Raw genomic sequence first — 15,460 nt, 5'->3', positions numbered from 1 at the left:
AACTGATAATGTCCCAAGATAATAAGCGATAATAATTTGAATTTTTCAGTAATTCCTTAAGTTTGGACGCCCAGCGGCATGGAATCTAATCACAGTTGGTGAGTGTAACTGGGATTTTCAACATGGAAACATTGCCTTTGCGCGTTCGTCCCGACAGAAAACAATGCAGAGCGGTCTTAAATGGATATTAATCTGTGAAAAAGTGTTGTGATATTACAAAGAATACTACCCAATATCATTTATGGGGATTGGCAGTTATCCATTAAGTTTACTCAACCAAATCAGTCGTTTATATAAGAGCTTTCAATGAAATGTGGAACTTGTGCCGTGTGTTTTTGGGAATTGAAAATTTGATCTTTGGCTCATCGATAAGATACTGCTGGGCCCTGTGTATAAATTCCAACTGCCAAAGCAGCGCTCAAGAAACACTTGAGAAAGCGAAAGTCAACTTTGGAAGTTAATTAACGATCCGCTGATTAGATTAGAATATGCTTATTAACTACTGACTGATACCAAAAAAGTACCTTATTTCCAAGAAATTGCCAACAGGCATGAGGTGCAGTTTTCGTTCTAAAAAATATATAAAAAGAATATACCATCGATCTTATCCAGCCAGGTGAACTGAGGTTATGGAAGTTCTATGTTTTATTCCGAAAGTTCAAATCGTATATGTGGTGACATTATTTTTTTTCCATTTGACTTTGCTGCTGATGTGGATGTTTAGGCCCCTTCGTGTCGCTTCGAGGCCCTGCTGCTTCTTCCTCAATTTCATTATCTTAAGTACACATTCTGAGGTACAAACGTCAGTTGGCGATAAGGCCATGGAAAAAAAGAAGACATCAAAAAGCAGTCAAGTCAACAACAAACAGAAAAGAACGGAGCACCATAGGGTGGAATTGGAGGGTGGGGGATTCGGACTGCTCTAAATGCAATCTGTTTGCACAATTCAGACCTGAACTGAACCCATATATGGTGTACCTATGCCTACACGGCCTGGAATCCGAGAATTTTCAGCATTTTCACGCTAAAATAAATCAGGCAGATGTCAAACATTTAATTAGGTGCACCGCAGTTAGGAAAAGTGAAGAAAAACGTGCATTTCTTATACATAATATATATTATATAGCCAGCAGAAACTCCAGCGACTTACACAACCCAGCTGAGCTGCCTTGCGGCTTCGGTTTCTGCATATGGTAAATACCATTATCAAATCATATTATCTTATTTTTATTTATAAGCATTATCGTGCCACAGATACAGATTGCCTATCTATGGAATGGGCATGTAAAAAAATCATATATACTCAGATATCTTACCGAGTGTGGTTATTTCGTTGCTGGCACAGTAAGTTTTGCACTTTCCATTAAAACGCGCTCCGTTTCCCAGCCGATCCGTGTGGCAATTATAAAATAATTATAATCATTATAATGGATTATAACATTGAACGAGAGGAGCTGGAGATCGTAAAGTGACAGACCAGAAAAGTGCGAAAATAAAAATGAGTAACAAAACGCGTCTAATAAAAAAATGGAGCCATAAAATGTCGAGCGTCAGGCTGAACATGAACTCATCGTAAATTACGTACAACAAGTGTGTGTGCTGAAAACGTAAAAATAGGCTGAGGATATATACTATATGCCTGATATAATCAAACAAAAAAGGACTGAGAATACAGCCTACTGTGAGCTGTGACCATTGTTATAATACCAAATCACTAGTGACCTTAGTGCCTTCCGTAAAAAAACCCATGAAATGTCGAAATATGATTAATTTTATTTAACTCCCGATTTTTTAACATATCTTCTTGGTGTCACCCGGTACCAGTCTCCCAAAACTGCTGTGATAAATACTTAAATAGCAGGACATTACTCAACATACTTATTTCGTGTAGCTTTGCTTAGAACTTTATCATTTGCATGGAATTTTATTTTTTTTAGATTGTGGGTTATAGTTTGTGAAATATTCGAATTTGTTCTTTGTACAATCATGATTTAAATGTATAGTAATCAATTAAAATGTACTTTACTTTATAAGAATATTGTGTTTTAGGTATTGTGTTCTTATACCTTCATATAACTATTTTATAATCATTGTAAGGTATATATCTAGCCTAGTTCGTGCGCAAATAACTGACATATTTACTAGCAGCAAACATTAAAGTCTAAGCTCTTATAAAATGAGAGTCAACAAATTCTGTCTAATGATTACCAAACAATGATTCAAAGTTGCCATAGCCTAGCAAATTAGGGTTACTCAAATACTATATACGAATATTTATTTAGTGGCTACAAATGAACGTTGAAATTATAAAATTATAACAAAGTTTCCAATCCTTTTAGCAGCACTTAAATTTGGAAATATCTTTTAGTAAGTTTTAATTCATTTGGTGAAGTGTTTTACATGTTAAAATGCTATGAGCGGAATTTGAAACCTTAAAAATTTCTAAGTAGCGCAATGTTGCCCCAAAAAGTTTCAAAATAAAAACATAGAAATACTTTATCTTATCGTACATGCTGTGATATCGTGCAAGACAAGGCTATGTGGCTGGCATTATTATCATTCTAATATTTGCCCAAAGCTTTGATAGTGGAAACCTGACCCGGCGCCAAAAAGAACAGGCAATCTCCTGAGTGAAAGTTTTGCAAATATACCTGAGCAACGACCGATTAGACCAACAATGCAGATAGTTTCCCTATAAACTATTTTAAGAGGAAAGGTAAAAGCATTTCCAAGGGGCTTACAATGAATTTGAAAGCCCAAAAATGTCCATGAAGGGGAATATTTTCAGGTGGATGGACTTCGATTCGCGGCTAATCAACGGCGGTATCAATCAAATTACTGGACGGAGCCTCCGCGGAGCCACTTGAGCGCTGCACGAGCGACGATTCAGCGACATGCGGCACTTTTGTACAGTCACGTAGCCAGGCGCGGCTGCTAACCACCTACCACCCTCCAACCCCCCACCACCCACTCAAAACCCACCCACCAACAACAGCGGACCCTCCCTGGCGGATCCCCACCCTCGGCGAACAAACAACCCCAGCAATAAACAAAAACTGTTTTGCCACATGAAATGACTTTCAGATTTTGTTGCTGTTGTCGTTTTGTAACGCGTGACTCCCATAAAAAAGCAACAGCAACCCACGAACGTACTGAAAGTTTATTAAAAAAGAAATAGAGCGAAAAATATAAATAGAGCGAGAGGGAGGTTGGGGAGTGACAGAGACAGAGCGGAGGGAACTCGGCAATGCGACGTTATCTTATCACTGAAAATGTCGCTTTCGTAAATGGCGGCGCACAAAATAATATAATACCCATACACACACGTAGACAACATCACCCCCATCCCCCACGCACACATGTACATCCCCCGCCCCAAAAAGATACACACACTCTCTGCTACATTGTTTGGTTGTTGCCTGTAATTTTTGAATTCTAGAGTGGCACTGAGTTTTTGGGGTTTTCCACAAAATTACCCACTATGAATGCTTTGCACAAATCTGTACATGTATTTAAATAAATATGGTGTGGGTGCCTGATTCCCCCTTAACATGTGTTTAATTTTATTGAATAGGTTTTTAATATTCGTAAGATAAACATGTGATAAGAATGTTATTCTAATAAAAAAATATATTCCAAAAAAACAAATTTCTTTCGGGTAATATTTTTAAAATACTATTTTCTACATCAGGAACAAAATTAGTTAATATTTTCTAGAGTTTTGACCATACTAATTTCCGTTAGAAAAGGGTATAAAGTATTCGTAAGCTAAAATATAATATTAGAACTTTTTTCAAATAATAAAGATTTCCCAAAACAAACTATTGGTCCTTTATTTAAAAATCATTCCTTCCGATAAGGGTTATTTTAGATATTATTCTCTACTTCAGGGGTAAATGAAAAGTAAGTAAACTAATACTTCCCTGAGTTTTTACCATACCAATTTTTGAAATTAATCAGTGATGCGAATCTAGCTTTAAAAAAAACCCTTAACCTTAATTGGCTTTTCCCGAATTTGTCAACAACTTATAGGTAAATATATTGATGCTGATATGGGTAGAATATGGTTTAAAAGTAAATTTTTTTTTTTAATTTATAATCTTTTTTAAAAGCAACAGTAACTAACAGTTTATTAATAGTGAAATGGTTTCAAAGGATAATGGCCTTTTTCGACATAGACGTCTACATGTAGATAATTGAAGCAACACATAGTCAACAATTTTACCTTACATGTAAGGTCCCAAATTTGTAGCATACTTTTTTCGGACAATACAGCAGATACAAAATTTAGTGCATACTTTCAAGCGGATCACTTAAAACGCAACACTTACCAACACTGAAAGCAGGAAATCACATTTCTCATACGCCACATTGGCCCATACAATTACTATAACCTTAATTTCAAAGGAAACTCACTTTTGAAACATTTCAGGGACAATTGTCTTTTATTCGCTCAAAAGAAATAAAATTAATATTGCAAAGATGATGTAAAAAGTTGTACGCGTCTAAAACTTAAATTGCTTTAAATATTTATCGATAATTTTATAAGAAATAGATAAATTACTAACTAAACTGCATGAGATTATTGGTTACTTCGATTGTTTTTGTTTTTTGTGTGTTTTTTTTGTCATTGTTTGCTGGCTTAACTTAAATTAGTGGCTAATATCTAAGTGGAATTTGATTGTGGGAAATCTCAAAAGGTATTCGATTTGATAACAAATTTGTAAGTCTTAACCTAGGATCTGAATCGATTTTATGCTGTTGGCATTTTGCTAAGAATTAAACTACAATTCAATAACAACAAAATTTCGAATGGTGGGCCATTAAAATTCGCCGAAAAAATATGGAAATGTCAAACGACTTAAGCTTAAAATTAAAACGTACTATATATGTACAACTACTAATGATGCGTTAGATAGGCGGAGCGTTCTTTGAGAACAACTCTCTTGGTATACAGGCTATAAATTCTTTGGAGCTATGAGATTTATGTAACAACAGAATCTTTGGTCATGGGTAGAGAGCTGCGGTCACTCCTTCTACTCCATCTTCACCACCGTTTCCCGCTCCACGCCGAACTTGTGCAAGGCATAGTTGGTCACATGCTGCTCATGTTGCTGGTTCAAGAGGGCAGCTGCCTGCTGTTGCTGTTGCTGCTGTTGAAGATGTTGCTGCTGCTGCTGTTGCTGTTGCTGCTGCTGCTGGTGTCTCTGGAAGGCGGCCAGTTCGTAGTGCTCGTCCAGCGAGGCCGATCGGCTGAGCATTATCTCGCCATGATGTCCCTGCCCCTGACCCTGCTGATCCATCTCCTCCAGCTTGATGTGCGCCGGCTGGTCATCCTCCTCGTTGGCGGTCAGGTAGTAGGGCGGCGAGGATCTCGCCTGGCCCAGGCCCAGCTGAAGATACGGATTCTGCAGACTAATATGGCTGCTGTGGCCCAGGGACGATAATCCGCTCGATGCCGTGGTCGGTGTTGAGGTGATCGTAAGTCCCGCCGATCCCGAGCTGGAGCAGCTGGCCTGGGAGGTGAGCGACAGGGCCGACGCCGCCGCCGCCGCCTCCGTCTTGATCACCGCCGCTGCTGCCGCCGCTGCTGCTGCCGCTGCCGTAATCGAGTTCGGCAGCAGGTGGGCCAGCAGCTGATGGTCGCTGGTGGAGCCGCTGCTGCTGCTGTTGTTGTTGCTCAGCTGCTGAGCTTGTAGATATTTCTGTATAAGTTTGCTGTTATTCTCATTGCTGCTGTTGTTGTTGTTATTAAATAGCGTGCTATTGTTGTTGTTGTTGTTATTATTGTGGAGCTGATGAGTGGGCGATGGAGTATTGTAGATGGATGTGGGCGTGCTGGGTGAATGCTGCATGCTGCAAGATTGCTGCTGATGTTGCTGCTGCTGCTGTTGCTGTTGCATATTGAGTGGCGACATTTGGTAGTTGGAGCTGGGCGACATGTCCAGTCCGGAGCAGAGCTGCTGCTGCTGCTGCTGCTGCTGATGAGGATGTGGCAGATGCTGATTCGGATGCAATGTGGCTGAGGGCGACAATGAGGAGGAACCCATGCTATGTGGCGAACTGGCCGCCGATGAGTGCTGATCAGCCATGAGCAACTGCTGCTGCTGCTGCTGCTGGTTGTACTGCTGCTGCGACTGCGATGAGTATGAGTTGTATGGTTTCATATCGAGCTGTGGCTTCATATCTTCATATGCCAGGTGAGCGGGGAACAAGAAGAAAGCAAACGTCACTAATTAGGCATGCAAATGGAATGGTTACTGGTCAATGCAACTCACCATCGTTCACATCCATCTGGCTGCTGTCCAGACCGAGGCCCACATTGTGGCAACTGGTTGCCAGAGAGCCGTTCTCCATGGTGGCGTTCAGGGCATTCTTCAACTTAGACTTGGACTTTTCGCTCTTCGAGCCCTTTGGTTTGCGCTTGCGTTTCTGTGGGATAACAGGAAATAATTAGTATAAGAATCCAGAAAGAAAAGTATTACTAAAAATTAATCAAATCTATAATTACAAAATAATTGATAACTTGTGTAACTAAATTATATAAGTAAACTTAAGTTGGATTTTAAAATATTCTATAGTTAAGTAATTTTATAGTGTGCGAAATAAAGCAACATTTTTATTATCTGTGGTGTTCTTTAACATTCTTCAAAATAAAAATCAATAACCAATTGAAAGTAATAGGATAATAAGAATACCTATATTCTTTGCCCAATAAAATCACAGTAATTAATCAAGTAGACTTTGAAATTACCAAAAAATATTAAAAATTAAGAATACTGGTTAAACTTTCTTTAAGCAGGTATACTTTGACACACAGATAACAACATTTTCAGGATCAACAGGATATTCACGAGGTTACTTTCACCTATTATTACTACCATTGATTGATGTTAAATTGATAATGAAAATAGCAATCTTTCTATTTGATACGGAAATTAACCAAATACTCCTAGCAAACTCACCTGAATGGTGTCCTTTTTCATGGTCAGCGGTCGGTTGACATTGTGGAGCTTAAAGTACAGTCCGCAGGCATTGCAGACGGGTTCTCCGGCGGGATTGCGGCGCCACAAGGACGTGTGGGTGGTATTGCAATTGGAGCAGGATAGTCCGGCTCTCTTGGAGGCGCTCTAGATGTGGCAAGAATTAGTTTAGATTAGTAAGTAAGAACTAGAAACACTTGGATAGCGAAAGCTTTTCGTGTGGAACAACGTTTTCTATGGCAACTCAGTGGCCAAAATGGGGTTTACGTGGGGTATGGATTTACAGATTTACAGATTTACGGGTTTTCGATTTTACAAGTTAGTTTTGGGGTTAGTTAGCAGCGAATCTGGGCTAGGTTAGTGGCTCTACTCGAACTACTGGGCTCTCCTGTGTTAGTGAGTTGGCTTTTTTTTGGGGGGTTTCGGTTGGTTGGTTGGGTTTTTTTTGGTTTTGGTTTGGTTTCGGTATCGGTAATTAATGGGCGACCTACCAAGCGTCTCGAATTGGCGCGACTAACGTGCTCGTCGAGCGTCGTGGCTGCAGTGGCTCCCGTTCCCGACGCCACCGCCGAAGTCGCCGAGGTTGCACTCGAGCCTGGACAGGAGGAGTAGGCCTGCGCGGTGGGGGCACCACTCGTGTTGGCCTTACTACGGCCACCGCCGCCCACATTAAATGAGTTGGCCTTATAGAAATCCCCGCCTGATTCAGCGGCCACTGGAATTGAGCAATCAGAATGTTGTTTGGTTGTAATATCACAAGAAGCAGGATCGTTTTCGTTTTCTTTTTCGCATATTAATCTAATTGGCATTTTCGTAATAAATAATAAATTCAATTAATTTTAATTCACTCTCTTGGAGTTGTTTCTTTTCCTTTTTTATTTTTTAGAAGGGAGCTGAGGAGTTGGGGCGGTGGTGCTGAGGCTGGCGGATGCGGATTTCTATAAGTTCTTTTTATTATTTTTCAAATACCCACTAAACACTGAGTTCGCACACATAGAAATTTTGTTCCACACAAAAGCTTTTCGGTTTTGTTTCGTTTTTGATTGGTTAGTAATAATTGCTGGTAGTTTGGTTTGATTTTTGTGAATTTTTTTTAGACATTTGTTTTAGACATTTACCAATCTTCTAGGCTGTTTAATTAGGGGTCGATTCATGCCGTTCATTTTCATGTACAAGCCGCAGGCATTGCACAAATAGTGTCCCGTGTTATCGCGTCGCCATAAAGGGGTTGAAATCGCACCACAATTGACACATTCTCGCCCCTCAGTGAAATAATCGGCATCGAATAATGCTTCAAAGATTGACATAGAAATATCGGAATAAGTCATAAGGTTTTTTGTAGCTAGGTGTTTGGATAGTTTTGCTGTTTTGCGTTTGTTTTTTGTGTGTGTTTTATATATTTAGATTTGTATTTCTATGGGTTTTGCTTTTGTGGTGTTTTTTTTTGGTTGCTTTTATCTCAAGAGTTGAAATAAAATTAATTGAATTTATTATAGAGACGTAGGCTTAAAACTAGATATATGTAATATTAAATGATCATAACAACAGCTGCTTGCAGTTGGTCACCATTTCATGACCCAGTTTTTTTTTGGTTTGCTCAGGTTAGGCAAACAACTGGCCATGGATGGGTTTCCTTTTCGCCTGGTGTGTTTTGGTGTGTGTGTGAAGTTCTACCTAAAACCATCTCCAAATAAATGGAAGGGATCTTGGTTTGTGTGTGTTTTTGAGTGCTTTGAGTTTGCTTACGTCCTAGTCTGACCTAATTTTTTTGTTTTCCTAATCCTAAATGGCAACTTACTTGCTGACAACGATGCCGAGGCGGAGAGGAAGGCTCCAGGAGTTGATCCATCCACTGCCGCGGCGGCTGCTGCATTGGCCGCCGAGATGGCCCTGCCATTCCGTATCACATTGGTGACCACTCCGGGTCCAACTCCGACGCCCAGTTGCGGCTGTCCACCCGAGGAGTAGCCCCCCATTTGATCGAACCAGGCTTCGTTCTGCAAAGAAGGTTTTTGTAGATTAGTTAAGAGTTCGTTAGGGGGGATCCTTCTCGTCTAAGCACCCACCTGACTGCGGTAATTGCTCATTGGAGCGTAGCGTTCGGCGCCACTGACCGAGCCATTGGCCACGCCGCTCACATAGCCACTGCTAACGGATGCGATCCGCTGGAAGGCGGGCAGAGTGCCGCCTCCCCCACCGCCGCCGCCACTGTGGCTGCTCCTGGGCGATCCATAGCCATCCTCCAGGGAGCTGTTGTGTCCATTGACCGCCGCCGTTGCCGCTGCCACCGCCGCCGCCGTGGCCGCCGAGGAGCTGGAGTGGTGCAGTCCCACTGGCCCCGGACTGCTGCTGCTGGAGTTGTGGTGGTGCTGCTGCTGGTGGTGGTGTTGCTGCTGCAGCTGTTGCTGCTGGTGTTGCTGCAGTTGCTGCTGCTGCTGCTGGTGGTGCTGCTGCTGGAGGTGGGCGTGCGTCTGGTTGGGCGACTGCATGCCGTAAGGAATGCCATTGGCCGTCTGGGTGAGCAAGGATCCAGCATAGACAGAGCTGAAATAAAGGAGAAATGTTATAATTTCGATTTTACAATTTTATTTTTAAAAGTTATACCATTTTTAACAAGTACAATAAAGCATTTACATGAAAAAAATTAATAAACATTTTTTGTAAAAGTTTTTATTACATCTGAAAAAAAATTGTAAGTACTACTACATATTTTGTATTCCTTAACTGTGGTTTATTAAAAAAAATTATAGATACTTTTTATTTTTATTTATATTTATACAAAGTTTAAATTGTCTGTTTAAATCATTTCAAACTTTACTTTACTTTACTTTTAAGAATAAATTTCTAAATTTGTTTTTAATATTGTAGTTATAATTTGTATTAATAAACCCAGTACTTTGATTGCTTTACCTATAGCAATAGTTCTTCAAGTACATATTATTGTAATTGGAGAAGAACATTTTATAAATGTCTTAGCTTTTTTCAAAAAATGAACGAAAACTTTTTCCGCGTTCAAAAACGCTAGGCGTACATTTGCGCGCGTTTCGGGGGCGTTTTTAACCGCTGTCGCGCTGTTATCTCCGCTGTTAAGACCGCACAGTCACTGTTAAGAATACGAGACGCTATTAACATTTCCTGGTTATTGTTTACTTTACAAGAATGAGTTGTTTTTGCCGTCGACGGACCACCAGCGTCCAGTTTTTGGCATGTTTGCAGTTGAGCCTGTGCGCTTGTGGCCATAAAACTTTTAATTAAAGAATAAAAGTGTTTGCAGTTCTGTTGACCCCCCTCCAAAAAACAAAAATAACGTACGTAATCTTTTGTTTGTTAGCCTTATTTAACAGTAGCCTGTGCAAATATTTTTGCCAAGACTCGGAAAGACCATAAAAAATAAACAAAACTGGGGGGAGAATAAATTGCCGCGTAGACAAAAGTTTGTTTGGGGCATCGATCTTTTAAGATATTAGATTAGAAGATTGGAGGGTTGAAGTTTTTAGGCTTTCGCATTCACAGGTGTACACTTTAAAAAACCGCTACACACTCGTTTCTTTGACAGGGAAATAATCGAAATAAATCAATTAATATTCTCCATTGTCTAGTACAACCATTTTTCTGTTTTGTTTTGCAAAAAATACAATTCTCTATTTATGTGTAAACAGCAACACAGGAAACACGCGGAAGTGATGGGTTTAGCTCGGCTATAACTTTAGCGTTTTCGTTTTCGTTTTGATTTATTTGTATTTCAGCTTGCAGTTTTATTTCGGACTGGGTTCTCTGGACGAAGCTGGTCGAGATGTAGATGGAGATGGAGACGGAGATTTCGACCCGGGACCGAGAAGAAAGCACAACCGAATCGGGGCACGCGCGTTTGCATAATGACTTGAGTCGGGTTTAGTTTTATGCCAATGCAGTTGCAGTTGTCGCCGCTGCTGCTGCTGCTGCTGCTGCACTTGCAATCGTTGCAGTTGCAGTTGCAGTGACTGTTGGCCCAAAGAAATCTACCCCAAAGTGATTAGGTGACGGCATAAACTTAACCGAAAAAACAGAAACCATATCTTTACAGCTCTATTTTTTTATATATATTATCAAACAAATGGGTTGCAAATAAATGTAGTCTTTGTTACCAGAATTCATATGACCAGGTCTTTCAGCCAGATGCGCACGCTCTCTGATAACAGCACTTATTTCACTTCAGTTCGAGATGCCCCATAGCTATAGCTTATAGCTATAATATAATGTATAGAGCCCCATATATAGGAAGTCTGAGTGACAACAAAAAATGCACGACAACGATATAAGCTTATCACCGCTGCAGTTGTTGTTGCCTCTGTTGTTTGTTGCAGGTGAGTATTTTGCGTTGACTTCTTGTTTTTCACATATACTGGGTAAGTATGTATGGCGAAAATGGCATGTGAGCTGGCCAGCAGCGTGATATCTTCTTCTGGTTTCTTGCTGCCACAGAAGCGAAACTGGCCAAAAAGTCACATACGAATTGTAGAGCACATCGGCGGCACCATCATCCGCCAGCAGATGATCTCAACATCGAGTTACCAGATATATAGCATTTCCGTCTAAGCAAAACCATCAAAATAGTGGAAAAAATATCTCCAAACTTTTGTTTCAGTGAAAATATTAGGTATTCCAAACATTATTAAACTTTAAAACAAATACATCTTCAGTTTCTATTAAACAACTTTATTAAAACTATAGTTATTTTTCATTACCTTTCTTTCCCTTTTCAAACCTACAAGTTTTTGACTGTGCTCACATGACTTCGTATATAACAACTAAATGTGCATTCATGCCTGTTTTCATATGCATATGCAAAACACGTTTTCAATTTGGTTAACAACATAGGAAAAACAAATAATAAAACACAAAGTGTGGAAAAGCGAATTTACAAAAGAGTATAGAGTGAAATGAGATCTATAATGTGCGGGTGCGTTGGGTCCGCTAGCTCCAAGCGATCGTTATAGAATTGGCCCATTACACCCATCGTACCGCTCTCCCTTAACCCTTACCCTTCAAGGTGTACCTATGTATGTACATACCTTACCTCAGGGGTTGCTGAGTCAGCAGAGGCTACCCTGAACGATGAAAAAATAGAGTGTAGTCTTCTGAGGCATTTGAAGCTGTTTCTCTGGGCCCGAGTTTAGGTTTCTTTCGAGGGCTTTTATGTCACTGGATTGGGGTTTGGGTTTCTCCGTATGTCAAACAGTCGTACACTCGAAAGGTATCCTCACACCAAACAAAATAGAGCTTGCAACTGAATACCCAAAACAAGCTAGAAAAATGCGCTTCAACTGCAATTTGCATTTTCTTTTTTTTCTTTGGGTTCTAAAAACTCCCCGAGTTTCGACAGCTCGATCAAATGCGGGTCACGCCCCCCTTTTTTCACTTTTTTTCGGTAGTTAACCTGCCTCCATTTGTGGCACGTGTTTGGAAGCAGGCCAAAAATGGAAACAACCTGGCCACGTGCAGTATTACTGTTAGCCACCTCATGCTGGTCGAAAAACCCCAGAAGAAACTTAGTCAACCATCTAGAACTCCTGCATCTATTGGGGAAGTTGGTTCTGCTTGGTCTAAGATCCCTAAAGGGAAAACTCCTGAGTCAGAAAAGCCATGCGTCAATAATTAAGACATTGCATATTCTTGTTTACGAAATTTGAGCGGCAATTTGGTTATTTTTTTTGCTGAGTTTCGAGCTTGCCGGAGATTTCTTGGGGGAAGACACAGGCGACGCTAAAAATGCCAAGTGCAAAAGCCGTATTGTTTATTTTGATCTTGAACAAGGTTAGTATTACTAATAGAAGCCGAACAAGTCATCTCTATAAAGAAGATACCGCAAAAAACTGTTTAATAATCTCGGATAGATTATTATTTGTAAAAAGATAAGGAAACGAAGAATTAAGGTCTAGTCTTTATATTAATAAACTTTGAGAAGAAATCTTCAAGGAAGATGAAAGTGATTTAAAGAAGATAATTTAATATTACAAATATGCATATATTTAATGCAGTTTAAACATTGGTTGGAAAAACACAATCACCTTAAGATTTTTAAGAATACTATCTTGAACTATATTTTGTTGGACCCCAAAGTAGGGCCCCACCTCCCTATAAGTGGAATGCTCTTCCCATGAGACATCTGTGATGCCTTCACAACTGTGTTTTGTTTATGTTTTTTGTTGTTTCCGCTGGAAACACATTCTTTGAGCCGAACTAACTAGCTGGCTAGTTGAAAGTGGAACAGATTTTTGCATTCCACATATTGAGTAAACCACCTGAGAATGCCATAATGCCATAACCATAACCGACTGTATTTTGGTTTGGGTATGGATTTGGGTGTTCTCGAGAGAGAGAGAGAGAGAGAGGCGAGGGTAAAAGGAGACCCTAGCCTGAGCTTTGGAACAATGAGCCACAATTGTGGCTTCGTCACACCGCCAAGGCGGGAGAAATATGAATCAGCCGGCGCGGTACTGGAGCTCTGTTAGTTGATCGCTGATCGCTGATCGCGGATCGGTGCTCCGATCATGACTTTTAACGGTGTCGCCAAGCGGGCGAAAGGCACGTGCGCCCGCTAGCTTCGTGATAGTGAGCTCATTTGCTCATTTGGTCACTGGCCCACTGGCTAAAGACTCACCTGTTCTGCAAGCTGCTGCCCGGCTGGGTGGCCACAAAGTAGGCGTCGTTCTCCGGCGAGAGGCTATCCCGCTGGTTGGCGCTGGTCAGCTGGGTGAATCTCTGCAGGGTGGACAGTGGGTGCGAGGACGATGGTGAATCCCCGCCAGCCGAACTGGCCGAGTTGTTGTGGTGGTGATGCTGCTGGTGATGTTGCTGCTGCTGCTGTTGTTGTTGCTGGTGGTGGTAGAGTTGCTGCTGTTGTTGGTGCAACAGTTGCTGCTGCTGCTGGTGGAGTTGCTCGTGCGTGAGGGCATAGGGACTGGCCTCCTTGAGGGTGTGAAGATCTGAGACAGAGGTCAGCACATGATAGTTGCTGCTGTGGCCATCCTCGAAGCACTCATCCTTCAGGGTGTCCTGGATGACCTCGTCTATGTTGGGTGTTGTCCCTTGGGCCGCTGCTGCTGCTGCTGCCGCTGCCAAATGCTCATGGCTGGCCATGCCCACGCCCACGCCCACTCCGCCGCCGCCTCCGGCGTAAACGCTGTAAAGCGCAAAGTTGTTCCGCATTATGGGATCCGTAGTGCTGGCGTAGTGCTCGTACAGCTGGGCTTGAGGATGACTGGCCGCGTAGGGAAAGTGGCCAAAGAGGTGGGGATGCGAGGCTGCCGCTGCTGCCGCCGCTGCTGCTGCCGCTGAACCGCTGCTCAGGTCATAGGCCAGCCAACTGGCCTGATGTTGCTCCTGCACCGCCTGGTGATGGTGATGTTGCTCCTGCTCCTGCTGCTGCTGTTGCTGTTGCTGCTGGGCGAGAAACTGTTGCTGCTGCTGCTCGTAGATCTGCTGCACACTTTCGGGCAGGCACTTAATGGTGGACACTTTCTGGTGGACACTTTCACTCGCGATGTTCTCCGGCTGACTATTATTATTGCTATTATTATTTAACGCACTGGTTTCGTCATCGATTGATGCGGCTGCTGTGTCGTTTAATGTTGCTGTTGCTGCTGTGTCGCTTAGTGTTGCTGCTGCTGCTGATGTTGCTGTTGCTATTACTGTGGCCGACGCGTTTGGTGTGGTTACCGCTTGGCTTGCTGTTTCGCTGACAACTGAAGTGTGAGCCTGCGAGCGCGCGGACTCAAGTGTCGATAAATTCGCTGCGGCGGGCGTCGCTGCCTCGGCGGACTGCGCCGTAGGCGTCGCTGCCGCTCCCTCTGCTGGCTCCGTTTCGATCGCTATTGCCGTCTCTTTCGCCGCTGCATTTGGTCCTGTTGCTGCAGTGCTTATTGTTGTTCCTGTTGTTGTTGCTGCTGCTGCTCGTCCTGACTGCCGCTTGTTGTTGTTGGACTTGGCCGTACGGATCTTGCTGTCCGCCGCATTCGTCAGCAGACTACCGCCCGCCTTGGCCCCCGATCCCGCGCCCGTTCCAGCCCCCATTCCCCCCGCCGCCTTCTCCTTGGGCTTCGTCGTTTTCGTCATGATTCCGGCCGTTTAATCCCACTCGATTATCCGGACAGTCCGCCACTAACCACGTACGTGTCCGTATCCGGCGCGATTTTTTCTCAAACTGATTCGATTTGAGCGGCCTGCGCTTCGAAATTCGAAATACGGAACAGCAAAGCGAAAAAAAAACACAAATAAGCTCATTAAAATTGTTTTTTTTAGAAAATCAAATCGAGAACAAATCTCGGCGAGCATCCTCTCTCTCCCTCTCCCCAACTCATCGCTGCCCATTGATTACAGTTGTGTTTGGTTTGTTCTGCGCCTTGCTCCACATGCCGTTACACGAGAACCACTCAAAAACGTAATCTCCAAGGCTACGCAGAAAAAAATATAATCATTTTAATTGCATTTTTTTTAAG

General features: G+C 42.2%; 1 protein-coding gene and 1 long non-coding RNA gene across 6 annotated transcripts; one reads left to right on the top strand and one right to left on the bottom strand.

Moving 5' to 3' along the window:
* Positions 1–106: 106 nt before the first annotated feature.
* LOC136116993 (uncharacterized) lies at positions 107–3,458 on the top strand. The gene is made up of 3 exons (XR_010654162.2): positions 107–1,193; positions 1,255–2,716; positions 2,789–3,458. It is a non-coding gene; the product is annotated as an uncharacterized lncRNA (long non-coding RNA).
* A 968-nt stretch (positions 3,459–4,426) lies between these two features.
* Positions 4,427–15,160, bottom strand: srp (serpent). 5 transcript variants are annotated; one of them, XM_036817366.3, is made up of 7 exons: positions 13,624–15,156; positions 9,050–9,527; positions 8,782–8,980; positions 8,102–8,274; positions 6,966–7,130; positions 6,279–6,432; positions 4,427–6,187 (listed from the first exon to the last, which is right to left on the bottom strand). In XM_036817366.3, the coding sequence occupies exons 1-7, from the start codon at positions 15,075–15,077 to the stop codon at positions 5,037–5,039; spliced, it is 3,774 nt and encodes a 1,257-aa protein (XP_036673261.2). In that variant the 5' UTR covers positions 15,078–15,156; the 3' UTR covers positions 4,427–5,036. The 5 variants fall into 5 exon arrangements, with proteins under 5 accessions (XP_036673261.2, XP_036673260.2, XP_036673263.2 ...); XM_036817365.3 differs by lacking the exon at positions 8,102–8,274 and adding an exon at positions 7,475–7,698 and having other exon boundaries at positions 13,624–15,154; XM_036817368.2 differs by lacking the exons at positions 8,102–8,274; positions 13,624–15,156 and adding exons at positions 7,475–7,698; positions 9,894–10,458.
* Positions 15,161–15,460: the final 300 nt, after the last annotated feature.

Source organism: Drosophila suzukii, chromosome 3 (genome assembly GCF_043229965.1).
Source record: "Drosophila suzukii chromosome 3, CBGP_Dsuzu_IsoJpt1.0, whole genome shotgun sequence".
Classification (NCBI taxonomy): Eukaryota; Metazoa; Arthropoda; class Insecta; order Diptera; family Drosophilidae; genus Drosophila; species Drosophila suzukii.
Note: the sequence above shows the minus strand (reverse complement) of the source record. Positions and strands in the feature narration are given on the sequence as shown.

What these genes read in the sequence shown, in the direction of transcription:
- srp (XM_036817365.3), bottom strand. Translation starts at nt 15,077, where the DNA reads ATGACGAAAACGACGAAGCCCAAGGAGAAGGCGGCGGGGGGAATGGGG. An exon ending in GGCAGCAGCTTGCAGAACAG is followed by an intron (nt 9,528 to 13,623) that starts GTGAGTCTTTAG and finishes CCTTTATTTCAG; the next exon opens with CTCTGTCTATGCTGGATCCT. An exon ending in TGAGCAATTACCGCAGTCAG is followed by an intron (nt 8,981 to 9,049) that starts GTGGGTGCTTAG and finishes CCTTCTTTGCAG; the next exon opens with AACGAAGCCTGGTTCGATCA.